The 15,423-nt window shown below is 38.0% G+C and overlaps 1 protein-coding gene across 8 annotated transcripts in view; it reads left to right on the top strand.

The window, feature by feature from the left end:
* DNTT (DNA nucleotidylexotransferase) overlaps positions 1-15,423 on the top strand; it is a 164,406-nt gene that overhangs the window by 118,962 nt on the left and 30,021 nt on the right. For all 8 annotated transcript variants that reach the window (XM_048310461.1, XM_048310460.1, XM_048310459.1 and 5 more), the window contains one exon: positions 10,929-11,031. In XM_048310461.1, coding sequence (XP_048166418.1) covers positions 10,929-11,031 — 103 coding nt within the window. The remainder of the gene's footprint in view (positions 1-10,928; positions 11,032-15,423) is intronic.

The raw sequence follows: 15,423 nt of genomic DNA, 5'->3' as shown, positions 1-15,423 counted from the left end.
TTAATAACTGTGCTCAAAATTGTCATCTAGTACTTGTAACTAATTTTTGCATAAAGTAACCTGGTAATCTCTACAGCTCTGTCTTCCTATTTACTACCCTGTCCTGCAATGGAAGGTGTTTCTGAGTTTTAATTCTGGAATCAGAGTGATCTATGACTCTTAAAACTCCAAACTTAGGGAAGCATAATATGGCTTTATGTGATAAATTGTATAGATGAGCCTTCTGTCTAATTTGGTGAACTATAAAATGGCATCTTGCTTCTGGCATCCTCATTGATCTTATGTCTTCGTTGTGTTTAAGGTGGAGATCAAGCACCTAGAGAACAAACGAAGCTGATGGTAGAGTTTGGCAGGTTTGGGAGCCCCTGGTTTATTCTGACTGAATGTTCCCTCATCCCCTCTCCCTCGACTGACAAAGTGGTCACTGCACAATGCAAGTCAGGCTTGCCAACACTTACATTTTTTATTCTGCTGTCTCTGCTTTCTCTGTGTCAGTGTTTTTGGATTGTTAACTTTGGTTGAGTTGCTTTTGCACTTCAGTGAGCATTTATTTTCTTGCTACCTACTCGATATGTATGTGAACCACCATGGCATTGACACTGTTGAATCTAAATGTTGTTTTGAAAATGTGGAGCTGACCTGAATATTAAGGAAAACTCCTGAGCTAAAGCTGGAAGTGATTTGAAGAACAGCTTATGTGTGGTGTACAGGGCTTAGCTGGTCATTAATGCTAGCAATGGGCTGCTACAGTATTATGCTGCTACTACTCTCTACAGTCAGAATTTGTCTGAATCTCTATTTGTCAGAATAGAGAGTTTCATTTTATTTCAAATAAATGTTACAGCGTTTTATTGTAATTTGGAAGACACTTTCTGTCACAAAATAACTTTCTAACTTCTTTTAACTATTACCCAGTTCCTGCTGCAAATGAAACAACCATGTTGCAAACATAGTAATTTCTTCCGTTTAACAAAATCCTTCAGCACGAAATCAGTGTTTCAGAAACCCTTGCACAGATCTGATTCTGCTCATTTCCTGTCAGTGTACTAATTGTATAACTAGCAAAGGTTAATGTCCTTCTGAGTCAATAAAGCCACTTACTCTGGGTTCAGATATCAGACCTGAAAAAAGTTTGGGGTAAAAAATGTGCTGGAATAATAAACTTCTGATTAAATTCTGAATTCAGTAAATTCTCTTTAGGCAAAATATTCAGAGAATTTTACTTATTGGTCTAATTTGTAGACTACTACTTTTATATTTTATTAAAACTCTAATAATTTATATCTGAAGATGGGACATTGTGTAACAAGGTTTTGAAAATCTGTAGTATCAGAGCCAAGAATTATTCTGTAACTATTTTACAATTGATAGAATTCTTCTGTCAAACAGCCAGGATTTTACTTCCTATGTAATAGTTGTAGGACTGTCACACTCCAGTACTTCAAGCTTAAAGAAGTTTTTTTCTATTCATAAGGGCCTTTATGCAAAGAAAATATGTAGTTCTTCATAGTTTGACAGTAACTCAGAATTGTTTTAATATTTGGCTGTAAGAAATTGTCTATCCCCTGTTTGATGTCTCAGCAAAGACTGCTTAATAAGCAAATCCACAGGCATGCAGACTACCTGGGATTTGGAACAAAAATGTATGTTCCTTTTCCTGAAAGCCACATGTTGGTTGGAGATAGGTTGTAGAAGCAACTTAATCAGGACTGCAGTTATTAGACAGAACTCCTGTGCCACTTCTGTTTGGTCAAACTCAACTGATGTCAAAAAATAGTTCTACATTGCTGTTGCCATGGGAGTTAAATGAGACCCAGCACAGAGGACACCTCCCTAGACTAAAAATATGGCATTGATACCAGAACAGACAGAAAGAAATGTTTGCACTATGTGTACATATGTGTGCATGTTCCATTAGAGCTGTAACTACATGTTTTACTGTGCATGTACACCAAGGCTACTAGGGTTTCCCCTCAGGAACGTGCATTTTATGGTTCTTACAGATTATTTGTTTGCTTTTTCTAAAAGAAGTGATTCTGCTACTTATTGTTTGCTGCTCAAACAAAAGATCATTGTGTTATATCATTGTATTTTCATTTCTTCAGCTATGTGTAACCTTCTGCAACATTTAATTCCTTTTCCATTGCCACACAATCATCACTTCAGCAATTGCGTTTGTTCTTCTTATATGTTTATGCATATTACTCATCTATATTCAAGAAAATCTTTAAATGGCCTCACATATTTTCAAATCGCTTGGCGATGTCTGTCTAGAAGCTGTCCTCCCTGCATTTCCCAAAAGAAGAATGCAGAGAAGATGGCGCTTAATTTAACATATAATGAATCTCCATATCTCTTTCAATAAATAAAAGGCTTGTCTTTTTTTTTTGTATCAGCTTCCAGCATCTTAGCTAGGATCCAACTTGTTATACAAATGAATTTCAGATGGATTGCTTTTAATCTGAGCTCTCTGGAAGGAAGAGAGAGTTACATCCTCTGATATTCTGTGCAGACTCTCCACATGCTGTCTAAGGCCCACTCCGTGTAGATCTGAGATTACTTTTACTGATTTTCCTAGCTTTCTGTATCAAAATACAACTGTACAATAAAATGCTCAGGAACAAGAGAAGTAAAAAAAATCTTTCCAGTTTTATGGTGAATATTGGCTGCATAGCAATTCCTGATGGACTGATTTTTTCAATGTCTTTCCTGATAACACTCTCCATAACATATTTCAGAGTTATGGGGTTTTTCTTATTCAGTGTGTAGGCTGCAAATGTCATAGGTAAAATGTTGATTAGCATCTGAATATTACCATAAATAAACTGTGTTAGTAAATACAATCTGGTTTCACCAAATAGATTAACTGGAAAATTAGCAAACACCCAGTGTTTGAGAGTTTGTGTCTTCCTCTGCAATTATTATTTTTCCACAATTTTGACAGGAATAAAAAGTTCAGTCACATAGAAAGAAGGTTGAAATGACTATGCCAAATCTGTTTCTGTTCACCACTATTTGCACCCACTTCACTGTGCTATATTTTGTGCCGTCAAATGAGTGTATGATTTGAAGATTTATAATGTAATTAATTACATGAAATTAATTTTCTGAATTCCAGGAACCCCACAAAAATTTATGCTTCTTTAGTATTTATTATAGTTGATCAGACATTGGAAATAAGCACTTGTTAGTTGTCAGTCTACCAGTAAATATATATGCTTGACTTCATGCAAATGAGTAATGATTCTGAGTATCTGTGGCAGTGTTCTCATGTGTAAAGTTCAGATGCTTGTTTAAACACTGAAGGATTTAACACACATGGGACTTCATTCAACACTTTTAATGCTATCAGGCCAACAAGAATCTTCTCTGATTAAGGAATAGATAGTGATGCCTTAGTTTTTAACTTTGCCTCTAAGGGGGGCAAGCTGAGAGGAATTATGTCATTAAACTGAAGCTTTAATTGGAGAATTAACCCTGATATGCAAATGAACCAAACCTATAAAAGTGTGAAGAACTTGTGACCTGTCGTCCATCTTGGCAATAGCCTCTGGCTCCCCAGGGGGTACCTTTGAAGGCCTTTCAAATAAATACCTACTTTTATTCCCTTAGTCCTGTCTAGTCTCTCTTTTGAGGAGGCCTCTTAAGGCACCAATAGTATTTGCTTGGTAAATGTAGTCATGGCTATGCTGTGACTTACAACAAAAAAAATCCCCAAACCAAAAAACTCCAAAACAACAACAACAACAAACTGCAAAAAATATTATTTGGAAATTTTTCATCTGTGTTTTTTGAGAGATAGAAATACCACTTGTCCAGCTTGTCTCCAGTCCAGATTCTGAGACTGCAGAACCAGTGGGCCACAGCTATCTCTGATGGTCTTTCAGAGCAGCTGTTGAAAATCTTTTTCTTCTGAATATTAACTACCATCTTTCACAAAAAGAGTGTAGAAATGCCATTCCTAAGACGGTTTTGAGAATCAATTGAACAATATGGTATCTGTGAAGAAACAGTATTTTGGACTGCTCTGAAAAACATGGTACTAAACTGGATTCCTAGTCCAAAATTCCTAGTTGCCTTTCCATTTTTAATCCGAAGTCAGGCAAATTGCTTGTTATTTCACTGACAAGGACAGACCTGAGGTAAATCAGTTAACTGGAGAACTGTTTTCACACAGAAGTAAAGTAAGAGTTTTGCTTGAGAAGGATTTGTAAAAAGTATATAATCTCACTCTGAATGAAGTGAGAATCTCTGAAGCCAGGAAAATACAGTCTGTAAAGCAAAACGTCACAGGAACCCATTACCAAATAGCCTAAGTAAACCATAGACGAATCTAGCACAGTGTTTAAGGTTTTAAAGTCAGAAGTTATTTTTCTGATCATCTAGTACTGCAGGAAGGCCCTTGTGTTAATCACCTCAAAGGTTTGAAAACCTTCACAGAAGAATTTTATCCTGGAATTTATCCTATTTCTTCTGGTTTATTCCACAGCAGGGTAACAGTTGGATTGTCAAATAAGAAAAATCTTTTATGCCTATCCGAATGTAATTCTAGGAACTTAAAAACTACCAGGTACACTTTAAAGAGCTGTAGATGAGAAAGGTGAGGTGTACCCATGAGGGCAAAAAAGGTCTAATACAGAGCCTGTAAAATTGAGGAAAGAATGCCAGAAAAACAAAAAAAGTACCTAGATCTGTGCATTCTTCCTTATCATTCCTATGGTCTCTAAATGCTAAGCAGCAGACAAAACTGACAATGTAACTTCAGTAGAGCATAAAATATTAAGAATAAATTATCCATGTTGTGCAAAAAGGGAGGAATCAAATTGTAGGGCAAAATTATGTAGACCTGAAAGAAATCTGGACATAGAGGATGATAGTGAAAAAAAATGATAGTACAGCAAGCTTAGCTGAGTGTATGTACTGGGAATAGTGGCAGACCTGGATAGAGCTGCCCACAGCTGCAGAAAGGAGTCACTCTTGGAGACTAATCCTCCCAGTTGAAAGAAGCTGGTAGGGAAGATGGTGGTGAACAAATCTAGGACTTAGACTGCAAAATTTCAAAGAAGAAACACCTTTCCTTGTTAACAGGCAAAGCCCAGCATGTTTTAGCAATACTGAGAAGTGGGTAATAATGTGGGCACAATACAATGTCAATAGAAAAGGTAATGATAAATCATTTTTATGACAGATGATCTGAAGATATTATACTCTCTGTGACTTTACTTTGATGATTATATTTTCTAGAAATATGCCTGAGCAGGAGATGCAGTTACTCTTTGTCTTGGTTTGAAAGACAAGTGTCTGCTAAGGAAGGCAGGAGCCTCCCTCGGAATGGAACCCCCCTTCACTCTGAATTACTGTAATTTTGAAATTAAGGGGCTTTCAGGCAATGATAGGAGAAATAGGAATAATACACTAATACATGTGTATTATTAAATAATACACTAATATATGTGTAACAAGGCAAGCAAACAACAATAACTATGTCAGTAGCAGCAAAGAGGACCAGGAACCCAGTCCATCCCTTCCCGGCTGTTGGGCCCTTTCCCCTCGGGTGCAGTTCCGCTCGCAGCCGGCAGGGGCGCTGGCGGCTCCCGGTGAGCAGGGCAGGTGCGATGGTTCCCCCGCGGCTGCAGGGGGCGCTCCGGAGCGAGCTCGGGGAGCTCGCGGCACCGGTGCCCCGGGATCCCGGGAAGAGATGGACGAAAAGCTTCACAAACCCCTTGGGCAGCTGATCCTCGTGCCTCACCAGGACACTCGGGAACAGCAGGCTGGAGCAGCAGGGACGAGCACAATTCCCGGGTGGCAGACAAGGTGTATCAAACTCCGGAGCTGCAGTGGGAACCCTGGGGTGTCTTGGCAGGCAGGGCGTGTGGAGCTGCAGTGTAGTGAAGGCTCGGAGCAGTGCCAAAAAAATGGCGGGGGCGGGGCAGCGAAGGCCTGGCTCCCAGCAGGGTAGCGAAAAGCGGGCTCAGGATCCCGGGGTTTTCCCTGAGACACCCGAGCAGATGGTGAAAAAAAAGTTTCTCTTTTAGTGAGGTAGGGTGTTAAATAGGGTCCCACTGTAACAGCCGCTCCAGTGAGCAAGCTGCACTCACGGTAGAAGGAAGGCAGCAGAAGGTAGAACCCCGCAGTGGTGATGAATTCTTCCCACAGCAACCACAGCCTCTCTCCCCTCTGAACGCCAAGAGAACAAGAGGGCTAGGGGCTGCACCCAACCCCTTTTTCCCAGTCCAAATCTTGTGGCATCTCTCCCCTTCATGAGAAAACCCCAGGTAAGAGAGAGTAGCCAGCTGGACCCCTCCCCCGAGCTGTGGCCAAGTCTTTTGTCTGTCTTAAGTATCCAGTTGTTATTGTCTCCTAGCAACACGTATGAGGAAAAATTCCTTAAGAGAAAAAAACCAAAAGGAAAACTCCTGAAATCCCAACACTCTTAAAACATAAGCTGTTAATTTTCACTTTGTATTTCACACACTTCAAGGGCTTGCAAGGTTAAGAAAAGCTTACAGTTTTACCAGATGCAAACACACATTTGGAAATACAGTTTCATCTTCTGTATCCTCTTGAACTCTGTGTAAGTGCAAAGGTTGCTAAGTGGTTTTCAGGGTTTTGACACATAACTCACGGCTGCAAAAAATTGGTTTAAGCTCCTCTGATAGTGAAGTTTTATGAGTAGTAGGGAAATGTCAGTCTGTCTTTCCTCAGCTAAATAATTTTATCAGAATTGTCATTGATGTGGCTTAGTCGTTATGTACTCTTCTAGTATCTCAAAATATTCTGCACACATACAAACAAAATGTCTAATCACGCAGGTGTTGCCATTGTAGATTAAGATAGTATGATTATCCTCTGCCATACATTCATATCTTTAAGTTTTAGTCATAGTGATAGTTATATTTGATGACTTGGAATCTAACAACAGCAAGAAAGATAATTCCAACAACCTTAAAGGTAGTTAATTGACTGCTAAGAAACATTTACCAGCTCTATACAAGTTTAGTCAGCCAAGAATTGAACACAATTAATAGTGCATTGTCTTTTATAGTCTTCTGGCTTGAATAAATTATTAGAACAAAAGGTAAGCTGCAATTTCCATTCTTTAAGGTTCTGGTTTTCTTATAGCTCCAGCCCAGCAAGGGTTTATGTTTAAATTAAAAGAGAAGAAAAAGATGTAAGTGTATCTGAATAGGAAATCCAGAACTTGAGTATTTTCCTGCTCGAAGGCTCAGAAACCTGAACTCTCCAGCCCTGTCCATGATTACTTTGCTCCTGGGGTACATCTACGCTCCTGGTTCACCAGAGCCTCAGCAACTCCAGGTGTAAGCAAATAATTTTCCAGATCCTGCTTATGCCCAGGTAGAATGTAGAAACTGGAGAGATTATCACTGTCGCCTCACAGGAGGCATAGAAAATAGACAAGTTCTGTGCAATTCTCATACATATTAAGAGGGTGTATATTATTTTTACTAAAACGTCATTACACCACTTTTTATTTTAAAAGAAGTACCCACATTTTATATAAAATCCCTGTGATTAGAGTATGTAAACTGTGGTGTGCCAGAATAAAATCCCTACGTCTCCCATCATTCATTAGTGTGCTAAAACCTCAGGTGGGCTTATGCCACCCTGCAACATAAAACGGGAGAGTTGTAGATCCAGAGGGAGTGCAGTGTAGCATACTGACTCGGATGCCTTTCGAGTGAGGAAAACTCTTAAGACCCTGCTCCCTGTACCAAGCACTGCCTCTGTGTTTTGTATTTAACAGCCAGTGAATGACAAATAACTCGACTGTGTAAACATCAAATGGTGTTCTCCTTCCTGGCTTAGTGGTTTTAATTCAATAGCTAATAACAAGTAAATAACCTGTGAACACTGGCATGGACCCAAATTCTGAACTCTGGTCCTGGAACTGTACCCCAGTACAAGTCAGAAGGAGAGAAGACTGAAAGATGTTTCCTGTGAAGTAGGAACAATGCCAGTATTCCTAACTGAGGAAAATAAGGCAATAAAAAGATGAGGAATCACTGCACCGATCACTGGGCTATGAAATGAGAGACAAAACCAGGCAATATTAGCATCAATTTGGTGTTTGTTTTTAAGTAAATGATGCTTAGTTAACTCCCTTCAGTCTCTAGATCCTGTTGGAGCCTCTCTGTAGCCCTTTGTAAGGAACCTGCTCTCTTGAATGTGATGGGATTTGAAAAAGACTGCAACCTGCAGTGTTCCCCTTGGTGAGCTTCAGGAATGAATGAGAGGTTGAGGTTTCATCGCTGAGGCACCTCATCAGGTGATGAATTCTGGGTTTTCATTACCCGTTTGAAAACCAGACATCTGGCACCATGGTGTTTACCTTGTATATAATCAAGCCCTGTGTCATTTCTAGTCTTTAGGTATATAGTTAGCTACAAATCCATGTACGGAGCACCTTGGCCCTATGCCATCCTATGTGCCCTTTATGTAACTTTATGAGTTCCCATGATTGTATGTTTGTATGTATGCATGTACAAATACATCTACATGTATATATATGTGAAAAACCCTACTCTGATGAAATTAATGGTCACATTTCAGCTTCAATAGAATGATGGTCTGAATCCATGTACTCTTTGCTGCAACTTTTTACATGATTTACAAGTTGGGAACAATATATATTATACATCTTCTTAATTTACTACATTGTTTTTCTATTTTAAGGAAAATAATACATTTTTCTAGGCTGAAATACATTGTTTGGTAAAGATTACTAGTGGCAATTAGACTAAATGTTCCAGTAACAGCTTAACAATTTCAGTCAGAAATTAATCCGTTGTGAATTAGTTCAAAAAAACCTGAAATATAACTCTGACAATAACTAATATTGTGTGCTTTTATATAAGATTTAAACTCTCTAATTTCACCTAAAATCTCCTGAAAACATTTCAATAAATACTCTCTGTCTTGGGAAATAGATGGCCAGTGAAACACCTTGGATTTTCTGGGATTTTATGGCTTGATTGATGCAGGTTTTGTAGATGTGGTTAACTTAAAATATGCTTATATCGAGGAAGCATTGGGAATTAGCTCCCAATTCCATCAGCTTCCAATTTCTTCCTTTGATTTCTTTTAAAAATAATTTTAAGCAAATTTTCTTATGCTGCTCTGCATCTCAAAGATAGGAATAGTAAATTCCTTCCCTTTGAGAAAATATTTTGAGTCATATTAGTAAAAAGTGCTATGTAAGAGCTTTGCATTATTGTAATTTTAGAGATAATGAATGGCATCCTAGAAAATAACTCAGTGTTACATGGAATACTAAATATTTTCTAACTTCTTGAGTTTGAATTGCTGTTCAGTTTCTAAGCCTAGACTGATGCTTTGTTTGAAACCTCTTTTGAAATAATTTCCACCTGTTTAAGCAATTTCGACTTTGCTGCAGACACAGCACAATAGCTGCATTATAGTGAGTTAGACTGCTTGTCAAATGCAAACCCCAGGCTTTCATCTCCTTACAACTTTGTGCTAATGCTGTTCAACTATCCATCAGTTAGATGACTTCCTGTCACACAAATGGCAGTTGACAAGTCCGCCTATCAGTTCTGCTCCTACAAATTTCCAAGTTTAAGAAACCAGGCCAAGTTTTAGGCATTATTTTAAGGGAATAAATTATTAAATGAAATGCAAAAAAAAAAAGATCTTTTGGGTTGCACAGTTTTATTTTCATTGCTTGCATAGCAGTTCACAAATTCTCTGTATACTTGACACAGTGTTGACAGAAACCCTCCTGAGCTATAACATCACGCACCCTCGTGAACATCAGCAAGAGCAGACTTTTCCCATAAACACATGAAAAACATTTAGAGATGTGCTACACGTAAGTGTCACTACTCCAGATCTTGGGTGCTTACTCCATCAACTCCATAATGCAGAAATATTGTCATTGCAGAAATACCTCCTCTGCTCGTTTCTCCTTAGGCTGGACTGATTGCACTCAGTAAATGTGTATGCAGTTCTTGTTGCAGTATTTAGAACAAAATTAAAACCTTGTATTGGTTCTGCAGTACTCAGATGAATTGCACTGTGAGATAAATTTTCATGTGTTCTCAAACATTTTATGATTCTGAAGGGAAACATTCCAGTAATGTGCTTTTGCCTGTTTTCCAATGATAGCTACATCTTAATCAGATTTAGGTTTAACACCCTTGGTAAGTAGATGAAAGGTAAGCTGAATGCTTAGACTTAAACAGGGAAAAACAAGGGGTTATGACATAATTTTTCATTAACATTTACAATTAAATTTTGTGCACATGGATTTAATTGTGAAACCCTTAGTGCTTGTAATAAACAGGCTTTAGGCACATTCAGGACGAACTGTCCTCAAAAGAAAAATCAACCTCCATCTCTGTAAAAAGAATTGTTATATTTAAAAGAGAAGAAATGCAAAATAGTCGAAGGATTTATATCTGCTGCTAAAAGAAAAAATAAAATGATTCATAATCACAGTTTTATACATTAAAGTGTCCATCAAAAGCAAAGAAGAATATTTAAGCCTGTGGTAGTCTGACTGGCAGGTTTATCTGCTATTACTGCCCTGGATTCATGATGTGTAATGTGGTATTTTGATTATGCTTTTCTTAAAATCCAAAGATGACTGAAATCTTCCTTTCTGGGACTTAAGGGGAAGAAAGAGAGATTTAACATCTGCAAATGGATCTGTAGTATCTAATTGAAAAACAGAGGACATAGATCAAAAAGTAATTATTATTTTATAAAGAACACTAATAGACCCCATAATAGACATAGAAGATTCCACTTTGATTATGTTTCAAGCAACATTGCTATCACTTTATTCTGCGAACTTTTTTTATAATGCAGAAAAAATATTCTCTTTGAACACAGAGCAAAATTCAACAGGAACTTAACAATTTTGTCCTTGTTATTTATCCTTCTAGGGGTAAGAAGATTGGACATGACATAGACTTTCTGATCACCAGTCCAGGACCAGGAGAAGATGATGAACTTCTGCATAAAGTTATTGACTTATGGAAAAGGCAGGTATGAACTAAAGAACACTTGTCCAAAAGTGACATGTTCTAACTCCACTGCAAAGCCTATATACTGCTTAAAGAATGTTATACTCCTTTTCACAGCTGACTGCAATGTTTTAGAGCTGGGTATTGCTCTATTTGGTTATTAACCATGATGATCTAGGTGCATCTTCTAGCTCTGGATGCTCAAGTTGAAGGGTATATCAGAAGTGCTCTGCACACATTCTGTATTATCTTACCCTAGGAATACGCAGCTAGCCAGAGGTGAGAAATCAAGCTAGGTAGAGTTTTGATTATCAGAGAAAATTGTTCTTACACTTTGAAAAAACCCTGTATTTGTTTAATTTCTTCTTGAGGTGGGAGTAGGTTTTCCCAGGGGAAGCTACTTCAGGGAGATCCAGCTTTAAGTGTAGTGGATTTGGGTGACTTCATGGGGTGAGGTGAGCAAGTCTGAAAGCTTAGGTACCAAAGCTCTGGAATTCTGGCTTCCTTTCAGTCCATTAATTAGCAAATTTCCCAGCTTCCACTGAAACATTCAAAAGTTGACATAGTTTTCCATGATGTCTGTGTTTGGAAGAATGGACACATCTCGAAGGTCCCTTCCAACCCAAACTGTTAGATGATTGTATCATTTCATAGGGGAATTGTTTATCTAAGGGATGGAGAGGTTTTATTATTTTTTATTTTTTGTTGGGTTTTTTTGGTTGTTTCTTTGTTGTTGTTTGTGTTTTGTTTTGGTTTTTTTTTCTATTCAGCTCTTCAGTTTCCAGCAGCTTTAAAGTTGGAAGTGTCTCGCTTATAACAGGTGCAGGTAGCTCAAAATATTCCTGGGTCAGAAAAATATAGTATGTTGGGAAAAGTAAACTTTCATTTCTCCTTCTACTTTTCTAGCCAGCTGAGATATTTCTCCACATTTACTAACAATACTGTTCAGAGCAATGGAGTACATTTCAAGAAGTAGAAGGCCAGCACTCTGGGGTGACTCATCAAGTGCCTCACTGCTAAGTCAAGTCAGCTTTCAGTGCAGACAGCCTGCAGAGAATGCTTTTGAATTGATTCTTGAGCTGCCTACTTTAATTAGTGTATAATGGGTTAACATATGGAAGATTCAAAACATCCAACTACACAAAAGCTTATGTGACTGTATGAAGTTATCTGTTTCAAGGTGGTCAAAATCTTTCAGCTGGCTTTAGTGGAAGGGCTTCAAACTTGGGGTTTTTTCCCTGGTAAAATGCAACATCAGCTGAATTCATCTTCTTTGAGTTGATTTTCGGTCTTTGAAGTGTTAACAGACTTTTATTAAATTTTTAGATTTCTCTCATTTCTCTGTGGAAACTATGTGTTGGAGTAGATTGATAGCAGGTACTATTTAGACTACTAAAAGCAATGAAGCCATGGCAGTTAATGAGTGCTGAGGAAATACTCTATTTTTATCATTTTATTATTAGTGTGTAGATCCTTTCATGGTTATACTCCCTTTACTATGAGAAAAGTTGCATTTCTTCTTAGAAGGTGTCTTTTTCCCTTCTTATGCACACTTGAATCTCTAGGAAACCATGTTTGGGTCCTCAAAAAAATCATGTTTATTATAATACAGCAGAAGGGAAAGGTGACAACAGACCAAGGCTAGAGCCTGCCCTGAGTGCAGCCTTTCATTCCTTCTTTTCCACTTACATTACTGAGAAAAATGGCTGTGATCTGAGAAGTCTGACAAGTACTCAAGTTTTTCAGTTCACTTTGAGCTGCTTTCATTAAAAGGAATTGAAAGGAAAGAAATAGAAAATGAATTGTTCTTGCTGATTTTCTTGTTAAGGGGACTATTTGGCAGAAAGGAGTGCAGGCAGAGTATGGGAGGTCAAGGGTGGCCAAGAGTTTGATAAAAAGATTAGGATTCCTTTAGAAATCTTGGCATGAAGAACACATCCGTAGAAACCAAACTCAAACAAGCTGGGTATAGTTTAAAGCTGTGGAAAAGTATTTCCTGTGTTCTGTTTGTCCTCCAGATTTTTCATGGTTTATACTACTAACTACACCACCTCTGTACTGTGGCATTTGTAATATGTAGGCTTTACTGTCACTACTGAAAAATAAGCTGCCAGCAAAATCGAAATGCAAAAGAAGAAAGAAAGGATTTATACAGCTCTTGCCTTTTTATTATTTTTGATTTCTGAGGGAAAGGGGAGGGCACAAAAAAAACCCCAAATAGAGCACTTTTTTACTTTTTGAAGTAGTTTGCTTCACAGCTTTCCACTTTTATGCTACTGCTTCTATGACCAGATTCATCAATGTACATCATGGAGGTCATGATGTTGACTTTGTTTTGGCAGCTCTTAGTGAATAATTCCACAATGTTTAACTTCTGAATTATGGACCTCAGATTTAAATGGTTTAAAGGGCATTTTTCTTAGCTGAAAAGTTTAGTGTTAAAAGATCCTTCCAATTGAAAGCTGCTGAAAAAGAAGTGGCTAAATCAACACCAACATGCTCTTTGATGCAGCATCACCAGGGATAAATGGGCCAAGGAACAGAGAACATAAAGTCTTCAAAGTAGAATGGCAAAACAGAATAGCTGTGAGGCAGTACACAGGTTATGGTTTTAATGGTTCCAAAAAGCCTCATAAACAAAGTAAGAAATTACTTCTGTGGATTAGATGTTGAAAGTCTGTGGGCAAACAGGCTGAGCCATCTGTGTTGATGTAGCTTCATTCACATGCTTTCATTTTTTGCTGAAAGCCTATATGGCCATATTTAGCACTGCTCCTGTTATATACATACTTTCAACAATGGAAGAGATACTGTTACTACAAGCATTCCTGCACTCTTCAGTTTTTCTCTTTGTATTCATGTAAGTGTAATGTTGCATTTTTCTTTTGGCTTTAGAAAAATGAGTAATGGAGATGCCTGCCTGTGCTTACCTATTTTAATATACTAGTGGTCTGATTTAAACTCTAGTATTCGCTCTTGATGAGGTGATCAGGAAGGGGAAGGCTTGATGTCCCATTAGAGAGGAGGATGGTGAGGAGCAATTAATATTTTTTCGGTTGCTGGAAACAGATGTTTGGAAACAGGGTTCACAGAATAGCCACATATTCACTGACAGCTGGATTTTACCAGCAACAAAACCTGTTTCTAAGACAAGACACAGAAATGGTTAAGAGGCCAGAGCAAAGAACCTTTTGTTTCAGATGAAAGAATGCAAAAGGATGCAGAGCTCCTTTTCGAACACATATTGTCTCAGCTTTCTTCTCAGTGCATTCTGAATTTTTATGTTTCGTTCTGACTCAGCCGAGGAAATTCTTGCCTAAAATAGACTATTGCAAGGTGGTTAGAGCCCTGGTCATGAGAGATCTTGGCTTAAATTTATTTAGAGAGGGTATAGGGCTGAATGTGATTATCCTGCTTGTGAGGTTATTGTATAAGGTAGGCAGAAGTGTACCATTTCCTGCTATGTCCTAAGTGACGATCCAGGCAATAGTGGCATTTCTTCAGATGTGTGATCTTTCTGGTGTGTATTGCATAGCTGTATGTGGGTGAGTAGGTATGTGTAAGGCCCTATCTGTCTGTCTGTCTCTATCTTGCTCAGCAGTGCAAATGCTCATGGCATACAGAGGTAAACACCTTCATTCATGGATTCCAGGGCTGATCTATGCATTGCTATCAAAGCCAGGCTGCTCCAGACACTCAGAAATAGACCATTCCAACACACAGGGAACTTCGAGAGGAAAGAGGGACCAAGGCAGCTGCATGATTAAGCAGCAGCTGCCGAGTTTTGCATTGCTGATCAAACCTTTGAAGCCATTTTCTAATGACTTTTTACCTTAAAAGGTCTGACTTCTCCCAGGCATCAGTTCCTTTAGCTCTTCCAGTTTATAGAATTCCATCTGTCTCATCTAGGTTGAGATTTTTCCAAATTAACATGCTACATCCTATTTTGGATTAGATATAGGAATTTAACTGAAAAAAAAAGAAATCCACTTTCACTTTATTAAACTATCTCAGAAGAAAATTTAGAGCAACAACACATATGCATTTCAGAAGAACATATTGGATTATATTTTCAGATGGTATAAAATGATCCTTCTTAGCTTTAACAGAATTAATCCAGCTACCAACAAGTATGAATAATGACAGCATGTAACACTAGATGTAGAATAGGATTCTGTTTAATTAAAAATGACAGAGAATGCTAGTGACCGTATTTGATTGATTTTTCAGTGATTGATTTGATATTTTTCTAAAAAGTCATATTTTCCCTCAATTTAAGCATGGATTTGCTCCAATATCAATGCTATTGATGTGCCAGTACTCAGCATATTTAAGTAAAAGTGCACAGTCATTCTATAAATGGAAAATTGTTGAGGGTCTTAACATAACTGTCCTAAAAAATACATTTTGTTTT

Source organism: Corvus hawaiiensis, chromosome 8 (assembly GCF_020740725.1).
Source record: "Corvus hawaiiensis isolate bCorHaw1 chromosome 8, bCorHaw1.pri.cur, whole genome shotgun sequence".
NCBI classification, from domain to species: domain Eukaryota; kingdom Metazoa; phylum Chordata; class Aves; order Passeriformes; family Corvidae; genus Corvus; species Corvus hawaiiensis.
This window is presented reverse-complemented; position numbering and strand designations above follow the sequence as displayed.